The sequence below is a fragment of the Balaenoptera physalus genome, assembly GCF_965194825.1.
Source record: "Balaenoptera physalus genome assembly, chromosome: 11".
Classification (NCBI taxonomy): Eukaryota; Metazoa; Chordata; class Mammalia; order Artiodactyla; family Balaenopteridae; genus Balaenoptera; species Balaenoptera physalus.
The window spans coordinates 110,830,787-110,842,629 of record NC_138896.1 but is presented as its reverse complement, the minus strand read 5'-3'; the positions used below and the strand labels follow the sequence as shown (position 1 = coordinate 110,842,629).

General features: G+C 52.8%; 1 protein-coding gene across 8 annotated transcripts in view; it reads right to left on the bottom strand.

Moving 5' to 3' along the window:
• Nucleotides 1–3,464: 3,464 nt before the first annotated feature.
• Nucleotides 3,465–11,843, bottom strand: part of CFAP100 (cilia and flagella associated protein 100) — a 49,126-nt gene continuing 40,747 nt past the window's right edge. For 7 of the 8 annotated variants that reach the window (XM_082414819.1, XM_082414821.1, XM_082414817.1 and 4 more), the window contains 4 exons: nt 6,702–6,837; nt 5,410–5,615; nt 4,339–4,432; nt 3,631–4,257 (listed from right to left, as the gene is read on the bottom strand). In XM_082414819.1, the coding sequence (XP_082270945.1) occupies nt 3,922–4,257; nt 4,339–4,432; nt 5,410–5,615; nt 6,702–6,837 (772 nt within the window). In that variant the 3' untranslated portion in view covers nt 3,631–3,921. The other variant, XM_082414818.1, reaches the window with a different exon arrangement.

Sequence of the window (11,843 nt, the reverse complement as noted above, 5' to 3'; positions counted from 1 at the left end):
ATCCCGCAAGAAGATGGAAGGATGTCAAATAAACAGGACCCAAAGGAAAAGAATCAGTAGTCAAAGCAGGAATAAACTGAGCAACCAAAAACTGTAGTGCTGGATTATAACCAAGAGCTTAAAATACCTACTCAGGTGTCCACACTGGTAAAAATAAGTGATTGCATAGGTTTCTTTTTTAAAATCAGATTGAATAAAAATCTCCTATGCAGAAGAATCCAAGTATTTGATGCAGACACTCAGCCATCCATCAAGGAGGTGAAGATAACTCCCTTCTACAGAAGTGTGGGTTGCCCAAACTAAGTTCATCCAAGAGAAGACACACAGTATGGACACGGGGAAAAAAGTAACTTCACTGTGGGAAAAGCTGACACATAATAACTTAGCCAGGAGTCCAAGTAAGATTAACAGTGATAAGTTGCCTTGATGCCTATTCCCTTAATATAAAGTGATGAGAAAGCACTTGACCTCTGTGATCTGCCTCCTGAAAACACGTAACCCCAGTCTAATCACAAGAAAAACACCAACCTGATCAGTCCTCCTCCACACTGTCAAGGTCAGAGAAACAAAGTGAGTCTGAGAAACTGTCAAAGCCCAGAAGAGACTAAACAAACATGACGACTACATGTCATGTGGTGCCCTGGATGGGATACTGGAACAGAAAAGGTAGAATAAAGGTAAACTGAATAAAATATGGATTTCCGTTAATAATAAAGTATCAGTATTTGTTCACTAAATGTGACAATTCTGTAGAATAAGAGAAACATATTGCAGCAAACTAAACATCTAGAGGAAATTGGTGATTTCTTAGTGAAAACACACATTAACAAAATGGACCCTAAAATAACAATATATAAGCAGTCCTATTTGTGACCCAGAGACCTCTTCCCTCCTACTGATTCTCCACTCAATGCGCTGGGGGTTCCCTTTCCTGGACAGGGAAGGAACAGGGACAGAGCTGTTTGGCAGCTCCTCTAAGATCTGACCCCGTGTCTTCATGGTCCCCACCCATCCCCACCCAACGAGGACACCCTGCCAGAGGGAGTCTCAGGACTTATTCAACAGCCACTATTTCCACCCACACTCTGTGCAATCCAGCCTTCGCGCCTTATGACTCACTCAATACCATTCAGATATACCTACTTGCACCCTCACTGTGTGCATTTAAAAACCACTATTTACAGATGATGTGTGCAAATAACCAACTTCTCAGATACACTCATTTTGCAAAATCCAGTTTTTACTCTTTAGAAAGAAAACTTTTTAATTCAACATTCAATCCAGGCACACTCACTGTCTGCAATAAATACTCTATGTATATTCATTCTTCTCCATCCAACAGACAATTCTTGCCCAATCAGTCTGGGCTAATGAACCAGGTCTCACATACAGATGGACCTGGGGTGATCTCATAAATCACTCCAGAATGAAAATGGGGTTGATCCCACACATCACCCAGAGTGAAGCTGGATTGACCACAGACCTCACATCAAGGTGGGACTGGGTTTATCCCACCTATCACCTGAAGGTGGAGCTGGAGCTGGTGCAACACCTCTCCCCAAGGTAGAACTGGGGTTCATCCCACACCTCAAGTCAAGGTGGAACTGGAGTTGATGCCACACCTCACCTCAGGTAGGACTGAGGTTTAACTCATCTCACCCCAAGTAGAACTCTGGCTGATCTCACATCTCGCCTCAGGTGGAACTGGGGTTGACTTCACACCTCAACTCAGGACGGTGCTGGGGTTGATGCAAAGCCTCACCTCCAAGGGAGCTGGAGTTAATCCCACACCTCACCACATGGCAGAGCTGTGGCTGATCCCACATCTCCCCTCAGGGTGGAATCTGGGTTGATTCGACACCTCACCTCAAGGAGAATTGGGTTGTTCCCACACCTCACTCAGTGGGGAGCTAGGGCTGATTGCACATCTCATATCAGTGTGGAACTGGGGTTGATTCCACATGTCAAATTGGGTGCAGCTGGGGTGGATCCTACATCTCATATCAGGGGAGAAATGGGGTGAATTCCGTACCTCACCTCACAGAGAGAGGGGACTGAACCCACACCTCACCTCAAGGTGGAAAGGGAGTTGATCCCACACCTCACCTGAGGTTGGAGCTGAAGATGATCCTCCGCATCAGCTCAGGTAGAACAGTGCTTAATCTCACAACTCACATCAGGAAGAACTGGGGTCAATCCCACATCTCACCTAGATATAACTGGGGTTGTTCTCACACCTCAACTCCGTGGGGACTAGGGTTGATCCCACATCTCACCTCAGGTTGGAACTGGATTTGACACCACACATCACCTCCGGATCGAATTGTAGTTGATCCCACACCACACCTCAGGGTTGAAGTGGGGTTAATCCCACACCTCACCTCAAGTAGAACAGGGGTTCATCCCACACCTCCATCCAGGGTGGAGCTTGGGTGGATCCCACACCTGAACTCAGGTGCAAGCTGGGCTGCTTCCACACCTCACCACGGTGAAAGGCTGTGGCTGATCCCACACCTCAAGTTAGGGTGGAACAGCCTTCGACCCAACACCTCACCTCAGGATGGAGCTGCAGGTGGTCCCCCACCTCACCCTAGGGTGGAACTTGAGTTGATTCCATGCCTTACCTCAGGTGGAACTGGGGTTGATGCCCCACTTTTCCTCTGAATGGAGCTGGAGTTAATGCCACGCCTCACCACACAGTGGTGCTGTGGCCGATCCCACCCCTCACCTCAGTGTGGAGCTGGGGTTGATCCCACCCCTCACCCCACTGTGGAGCTAGGGTTTATCCCCACCTCACCTCACGGTGGAACTGGGTTGGATCCTACACCTCACCTCAGGCTGGAGCTAGAGATGATCCTCCACATCACCTCAGGTAGAACAGGGTTTAATCTCACCACACACTCATCTCACGTAGAACTCGGGTTATTCTCACACCTCAACTCCATGGGGACTCAGGTTGATCCCACATCTCATCTCAGGGCGGAGCTCCAGTCAATCCCACACCTCACCTCAGGTGGAAACGGAATTGATCCCACACCTCACCTCAGGTTGGAGCTAAGGTTTATCCCACATTTCACAACAGGGTAGAGGTAGGGTTGATCCCAAATCTCACCTCAAGGTGGAACCGGGGTTGATCTCACATCTCATCTCAGCTGGTTCTGGGGTTGATCCCACCCTCACCCCACTGTGGAGCTGGGTTTTGTCCCCACCTCACCTCAGGGTGGAGCTGGGCTTTATCCCAAGCCTCACCTCAGGAAGGAGCTCTCTGTCTCAGCAGCTAATTGAACTGACACGCAAAATGGGCTGCTCTCTCATTATCTGCTGATTTAAATGACGACTGAGGGGAGACTGACATTTTGCTACAGCGTCTGCCTCCTGAAACAGGCCTCGAGGTACCAGAGCGACACAGCTTTTATTTCGCGCGAGGCTGAGGGACAGCGCAGGAGCGGGGGCGCACGGCGCCAGCGCCGCCGCCTCTGCTGCTCCTTAGCCGGCAGGCGGCCGGGCGCTACGTGAAGAAGAACAGCTGCTCCCGCGTGCCCTTGACCGCCAGCTCGGGCGCGGACTCCTCCTTGCTCTTCAGGGCGGGCGGCCGCGAGCGGCACACCAGCCTCCGGCCCCTCTGTGCGGAGGGCGACGCCGTGAGCCTGCGCCGCGACCTCCGAGCCCGGGGCCCGTGCCAGCCCCCCTGGTCACGCGCGGCCACTCGCGCTCAGCGGGCGGGCCGGGGCCGCTGTGAGCGCTCGGGGAGGAAGTCTACCCAGCCTGGACCGGGCCTGCCCCCCGGGGATGACAAGGGGGGACCCTGGAAACTCAGCGGAAACGCCAGGCTGGAGGGCCCGCGTCTCCTGCCGCAAGGATCGCGGGAGACCCCGCAGTGTCCTCATGTGTCCTGGGGGCGTGTTCAGGCTCAGGCCTGCTTTAGGGACCACACATCCTGACGCCAGGGCCCGAGGCCAGAGGCTGCTCCAGCCCATCTGCTGTGGCGGAGGACGCAGCGGTTGGGGGGCCTTGCTGAGGGGTGATGACCTTGCCCTGCGGCCTGGCTGGAACTAGGTGGGACCCCGGGCGGGGGCTGAGCTGTGGGCGCCAGCGCTCTGGGCGGAGGGCCCGCAGCCGGGCGGGGCTGGGAGGGCACCCGGAGGAAGCAGGTCTGGAGGGGCAGCTGGGGCGGCGGGCCCGGAACGGGAGAACTTGCTCCACCCTGACCCCGCTCTGCGGGCCCATCTCCCCCCGCCAGGGCCTCAGCAAGAGCATCTGCAAAAGGGGGCGAGCCAGGGGGGCTGCAGCCATCACCCCTCCCAGGCCCCCGCGCCTCCTCAGGGCCACCTTGCCCACCTTCCTCTTGACCTCGGCCTGGGCCCGGGCCTGTGCCCGCTGCAGACGCTCCTCCTGCAGTTGCTTCTGCAGCTTTAGCTGCTCCTCCCGGAGTCTGGGTGGCAGCAAAAGAGGGATTCATCGCTAGAGGCCCAGGGAAGGCCACCGAGTCACCAGCTCCCTCCCACGCGGCCCTCAGGCCACAGCCCTCCATCTTCGGAGAAAACTGCCCACTCCCCCCACCTCCCTGCCAGGGGTCAGGGCCTGGCTTCTGACCCTTGTTCCTCACGGGTCGCGGCTCTGGGCTCATGCCCCCGGGAGACCCGACTTCCTAGTTCCTCATCCCCAGTCACAGATCCCCTTGCCCATCGCCATCCTTGAAGGCCCAGGCCCCAGCAGGCTCTAGAGTCCTGTGTCCTCCTCTGTACTTGTGGCCGGCAAACCTTTGTCCAGTGCCTGCTCAAGCAGGGTCCAGGGACACACGGGAAGAGCCCTTGTGCATGTGGCAGAGACAGGGCTGTTTGCAGGTGACCGTGTCTCGGGGCTCTGCTAGGACCGAGTGAGCCAGGTGGCCACGGACTGGCCTGCACCCCACTGGGCCTGTGGGGAGCTCCACGGGCCTCCCTTCGGAGCCGGGCATCCCCTGCTGACCTCGGCTCCCCTCAGCTGCTCCCGAGCCGGCCCCTTACCCCTCCACTGCCCCCCACCCCGGGCTCTGGCAGTGCAGCCCCTCCCCCTCCGGTCCAGCCAGCAAAGCGCCTGTCACCGTCCCTTGTCCTCAGAGGCGAGGCCGGCTGGCCGCACCCTCACTTTGGCTCCCAGGCCCCTGATGCCACCACACGCCCCAAAGAGGGACTTTCTCCATCGGGCTGAGTGTGCTGACCCGTCTGGACCCCCAGACGCCCCCAAACGCCCCCAGACCCCGGCTCCCCTCCCTCAGCATGCAGCACCAGGTCCTGCCCCTGGCTCGGGAGCTCCGCGGGCCGGGCCGCGTCCGGCCTCTGTCCTCAGGGCCCGCCCAGAGCCGGGGCAGCGGTGTGAGGGTCCCTCGCCCCCGGGCCCTCCCGCCGAGAGACAGCTGCGGGACCTCACCTCAGACGGCGCTCCTTCTCCTTGGCTTTCTCGGCCTGCTCGAGCCTCGCCTGGGGCACCCGCTCCAGGTTCTCGAGCAGCTCGTCCAGCTGGCGCTCAATGGCGGCCAGCATCTTCACGGTGCCCAGGCTGGACTCCTGCTGGCTGCCGACACAGTGCCGGTACACGTCCAGCACCTTGCGGGTCAGACTCTCCAGCAGCTTGTCCTGCGAGGCGGGAGGCCCCCTCCAGTGTGGCCACGCGGGCCTGGGCTCTCACTGTGGCTTGGTTGACCTCCCAGGGCCCTGCCCGGCAGGCAGTGGGCTCGGGAAGCGGGGGGGGGGGCCAGAAATGGACGCCTAGACTTCTCTTGGCCAGAGTGCCTGACCCCTTGGCCCTCTTGTGGTCAGCCAGATCCTGAGTCCCAGCACCTACTGGGGCTCATGCCTGGGCCTCGGGGTGCCCACCGAGGCCCAGTCCCCTATTCCAGGAGCCCTCCTTGTTCTGCCCCCGCGCTGACCTCAGCTTCCCCAGGACCACGTTCTGTGACCTGCTTTCTGTGTAGCCCTGGGCAGGCGGACTCCCCTCTCTCAGCCTGTCCTGGCATTCAGAAAACTCAACACCCCTGTCCCACGGGGTGGTTACAAGAGGAACAGCAGGCCCAGGGCACAGCCAGCGCCCACTAGTCTGCAGGAGGCGCGGACGCCTGGCCTGCTCTTGGGGCATCCCATGCGCCTAGCCCGGTGCCTGGCACACAGTAGGCATTCAACAGGAATTTGAATGAACTAGGAAGCCAGGTCCACAGCCTGGGCGCCGGGCATGCTGTCAGGAGGGGTGAGCCCATTCCCGGTCCCAGGACACATCCCTGGCCTCTGTGCCCTCAGAACTCCCTCACCCTCCCAGCCTGGCTGGGGATGTGCCTGCCTTCCTCCCGGCAGGGTCACTTCCAGACACACTGTGTGTGTTTAAGAAGCTGATGTAGTCACTGAAGGAAGCAAGGGATAGAGGAGGTGTGTCGGGGAGCTGTATGTCCACGGGGTGTGAATACATGGCTGGCTCCGGTTCAGGGCCAATGGCCTTGTCCAGTGGCGCCCCTGGGTCAGGCCCAGAGGCTGGACAGTGGCAAGGGGCCACGGCAGCCCCAGAGCACCACATCCCCGGGGCCTCGCTCTCCCACCGTCCAAGCTCTGGGCACTGGGCCCCCTCCCAGCAGGTGCCCATGAATGCCCCCACCCTCCCACCCTGGCCTGTGGCCACGTGCCCTCTGCCCACCACCGCCCACGGGCAGCCCTCTGTCCACCCAGGGGCCCTACCTCCTGATCACCCTTGTACTCGCCAAAATGGAAGATGCGGGCTTTGAGCTCCAGCTCCGCGGCTTTCTCCTCCTCCTTGGCGATGGACATCATCAGCGCGGCGATCCACTGCTTCAGCTGGCTGACCTCCCGGTCCCTGCATGGGGGACCAGCACCTCTCTGAGCCTGCTGGCCTCTGCCGCATGCTGAGGGCTGGGTGAGGCCCAGGGTCAGAGGCGCTGGTGAGATGCAGGAGGAAAAGGTAAGATCTTTAACAATCCACACTAAAAAAAACGAAAACAAAAACCAGCCTTATTGAGGTGTATAATTCACCATAAAATTCTTTTCAAGTGTACAATTCAGTTGTTTTTAGTAGAGTTGCAAAGGTGCACAACCATCACCATAATCTAATTTTAGACCATTTTCACCACCTGGAGAGAAACCCAGGCAGTCACTCCCACTCTTCCGTCTCCCGTACTTTGTCTCCTGGATATCTCATTAACATGGAGCCACACGACATTTGTCCCTTTGTGTCTGGCTCTTTCATTCAGCATAATGTTTTCAGGTCTGTCCGTGTTGTAGCGTCTATCAGAGTTTCATTCCTTTCTGTGACCACTGTGGTCCATTTATGACTGCAATAGTGCATTGTGTGGAGAGACCACACTTTGCTGATGGATTCATTCATCACTGGACATCTGGGTAGTTTCCACCTTTTGGCTCTTGGGAATAATGCTGCTATGGACATTGACAGGACAGGGCTTTGTGAGGACATGTTTTCAATTCTCTTAGGAATAGGATAGCAACAATCAACTTTTACATGAAATAATATATTAAAAATTTTTTTAAATCTTTCACAATCATGGCAGACACTGACCATTGTATGTTGGGGTTTCTGGAGCAGGAATCCTGGCTCTTAGCGTTGTCGAGGGGCCATCCCGCATGGGCAGCTGCATGCAAGTCCCGGCCAGAGTGAGCAGCGCATTGGCCACTCAGCCAGCAGTGCCGGGAGGCCTAGAGGTGCCCCTTTCCCCTACGGTGATTTTGTGGCTCTGCCCATTGGTTAATGGAACCTACTGACATTTTCTCATTTATAGGCCAAGTGCCATGGGCTGCTGTTCCTTTGCCCACTGGGGGCCACCGGTCTGTCACATGCACCGCCACAGGGCTACGGGCCTCAGTCTCCCGGTGCCCCCCCAGGCTGCAGCCCCATGGCTGTGGGGCTGAGGCCAGAAGCCTGAGCATGAGGGATCCTGACCCAGTCTGGCCAGCTCTCCTGGGCTCTCAGAGGCGGATGGCCTGAGAGGCCACACGCAGCTCACACATACCCTCCCCCCGGGCCCTTGTGGGGTGCACGCAGGTTGTCCAGGACAATAACAGAGGCCAGACCCCCTACAACGCTGAGTGCCCACCACAAGGGCGGGTGCGTTTGGGGTCAGGGATGCATCTCCTAAGGGTACAAGATTGCACTCGGTTCTAGCCTGTTTTGTAAAGCTTCCTCTACGTCCAGTGCCTGGACCCATGAGTGACCCTGCAGCCGGCACCTCTGTTACATGGACCAGGTTGGGGGCCGGGGGGTAATTTTGTTGTTCTGTTTCTTCTCCAGGTAATTGGGATAAAAAGGTACCTTTACCCCACTAGTTCTCTTTAAATGTCAAATTGTTGGGTCACAGGCTTTTCTCTTCCACCAGATCCCACTGGGAAAGGAGAAAAGACTCAGGAAATGCAGGGCATGAGGGCCACACTGCTCAGCGTCGGTCCTCTCAGACCAGTGTGCACATCACCAGCACATCTGTCAGAAACGCAGGGTCCAGGCCCCACCCAGGACCTGCCCAACTAGAGACTTCACTTAACAAGATCCCCGGGAACCCTCCTACAGTGTGGGCAGGAATGCAAGCTGCTGCGGCCACTGTGCAGAACAGTATGGAGGATCCTCAGAAAGCTAAAAACAGAGCTACCATGTGACCCAGCAATCCCACTCCTGGGCATATATCCAGACAAAAGTCTAATCCAAAGAGATACATGCACCCCCACGTTCACAGCAGCACTAGTCACAATAGCCAAGACATGGAAACAACCTAAGTGTCCACTGACAGACGAATGGATAAAGAAGATGTGGTGCATATATACAATAGAATACTACTCGGCCATAAAAAAGAATGTAACAGGACTTCCCTGGCAGTCCAGTGGTTAAGACTCCGTGCTTCCAATGCAGGGCGCATGGGTTCAATCCCTGGTCGGGGAACTAAGATCCCATATGCCACAGGGTGCGGCCAAAAAGTAAAAAAAAAAAAAAAAAAAAAAAAGAATGAAATAATGCCATTTGCAGCAACATGGATGCAACTAGAGATTATCCTACAAAGTGAAGTAAGTCAGTAAGAGAAAGACAAATATATGACATCATTTATACGTGCAATCTAAAATATGCCCCAAATGATCCTATCTACAAAACAGAAACAGGCTACAGACAGAGATAAAAGACTTGTGCTTGTCAAGGGGGAGGAGGTTGAGGGAGGGGTGGAGTGGGAGTGTGGGGTTAGCAGATCTAAGCTACTATATACAGAATGGATACACAACAAGGTCCTGCTGTAGAGCACAGGGAACTATGTTCAGTATCCTGTGATAAACCATAATGGAAAGAAATATTTTAAAAAAATATATATATATATATATATTTGTGTGGCGGAATCACTTTGCTGTGGAGCAGAAAGTAACACAACATTGTAAATCAACTATACTTCAATTTAAAAAAATACTAAAATTAAAAAAAAAAGCAAGATCCCTGGGGGAATCCAATGCACAGCATCTGAGGAGCATTTTGCCACCAAAAAAGTGATCACACAGGGAGGGGACCTATGGGTTGAAAGGGACTTAAAGATACAACTGATTGCAGAGTATTGATCTTATTTAGATTCTAATTCAAATTAATGATTGAAAAACTCCGTTTATGGATTTTGAATATTCAATATTAAGGATTACTTTTTTTAATGCTATGATGGTATTGTGGTTAATTTAAAGAGCCCTCATCTTTTTAGAAGTATCTATTGAAATAGTTAAAGATTAAATGATACAATGCCTGGAATTTGCTTCAAAATAATATGGGAGGGACTTCCCTGATGGCACAGTGGTTAAGAATCTGTCTGCCAATACAGGGGACGTGGGTTTGAGCCCTGGTCCGGGAAGATCCCACATGCCGTGGAGCAACTAAGCCCAAGCACCACAACTACTGCGCGTGCGCTCTAGAGCCCGCGAGCCACAACTACTGAAGCCCACGCGCCTAGAGCCTATGCTCCGCAACAAGAGAAGCCACCGCAATGAGAAGCCCGTGCACCACAACAAAGAGTAACCCCTGCTCACCGCAGCTAGAGAAAGCCTGCACACAGCAACGAAGACCTAATACAGCCAAAAATAAATATATAAATAAATAAATTTATAAAAATAATATGGGACATAGGGAAGTGGGTGGGGTCTAGGTGAAGGGAGATTGGCTACAAGTTGATCACTGGTGAAGCTTTTGATGGGATCCTGGAGACTCATTATACCATCCCCTCTACTTTTAAAGATTTTTTTTTTGATATGGACCATTTTTAAAGTCTTTATTGAATTTGTTAAAATATTGCTTCTGTTTTTACGTTTTGGATTTTTGACCCCGAGGCATGTGGGATCTTAGTTCCCTGACCAGGGATCGAACCCGCACCCCCTGCACTGGGAGGCGAAGTCTCAACCACTGGACCTCCAGGGAAGTCCCGCCTCTCTACTTTTGTATATGTTTATGTGTTTGAAATTTTCTTAGAGCCCCTGGGCTGAACTGGAGATGTTATAATAGGTTTTTTAGGAGGTAACAAGAAAGAGAATCCCTTCATAGATACCTGGGGGCATATACTCAGAAAGTTTACTGAACTGGTATTAAAGAGAGAGAGAGAGAGAGAGAGAGAAAAGCAAGCACAACCAAATGTGAATAAAGGTCATTCAAAGACCATGCAAAAGAGGAGTTACCATATTCCTGCAGAAATAGCAGCAAAAAGAACAAAGATAACATATTTTGAAGTAGGGGAAGATGGGAGAGTAGGAAGCCCCAGGCGTCTACCTCCCCGTCCAGACCACTGTTGCACTGGTAGAAATGTGACGGAGCTCTTCTGTAACTCTGGAGTCTGCTGAGGCTTGCAGCTTCTAGGGGAAGACTCTGATGTAAAACCGTGTTCATTTCTGTCCATTTCAGCACTGAGCACAGGAACAGCTACCTATCCCCCCCACCTCCATCCCTGTGGCAGCATCTGTGCAGGTGTTGTTCCTGGAGCACCTTGCACACAGCTCGCAGGAACCAGGGTGGGCGAAAAAGACCCTGCCCTCCAAATCTCAGGATCTGTGCTTTGATCACTGATTGCTGCTTCTGATTCCCTCTGGTTGACTTGACTTCCAGGGCAGTTAAAGGACTGGAAATATCCCCGCACCCACTTCATTGTTTGCTCCTTTCCCCTTTCAAGAGCCAGACATTAAAGGACAAAGGCGTTAAAAAGCAACATATATGGGAGGAAAATTAGAAAGGGGTCACACAAGACAAGGGAAAGTCTCAGAAAAGACCTGAGACCTTAAGTTTACACCTCAGGCTGATTCTCAGCACAAAGATAGCGTACAACAATCAAAAAAAAAAAAAAAACAAAACCAATAAACAATGGCAACAATAAACAGAAAACTCTGGGGAAGAGACAGAATGTGATTTCCAGAGTTAACACATTATTAGACTCAAATATTCAGAGTTTACCAAAAGTTCACAAGGCACACATAGAAATGAGAAAGAGTGGCCCATTTACAGGAGAAACAAACAAACTGTTCCTTAAAAAAACATGATGGCAGGTATACCACAAAGACTTTTAAAAAACTGTGTTAAAAGGTGCTCAAAGAACTAAAAGAAGATGTGGAGAAAGTCAAGAAAATGATGTGTGAACAAAATGGAAATATCCACAAAGAAGTAGAAAGCTTAACAAGAAATCAGAAAAGAAAACCTGGAGCTAAAAAACACAATAATTGAAATAAATAATTCACTACAGGGATTCAAAGGCAAATTTGAGCAGGGAGAAAAAACAATCAGTGATCTTGAAAAGAGGACGATGGAAACTATGGAGGCTGAGGAACAGAAAGGAAAAGACTGAAGAAAAGCAAACAAAG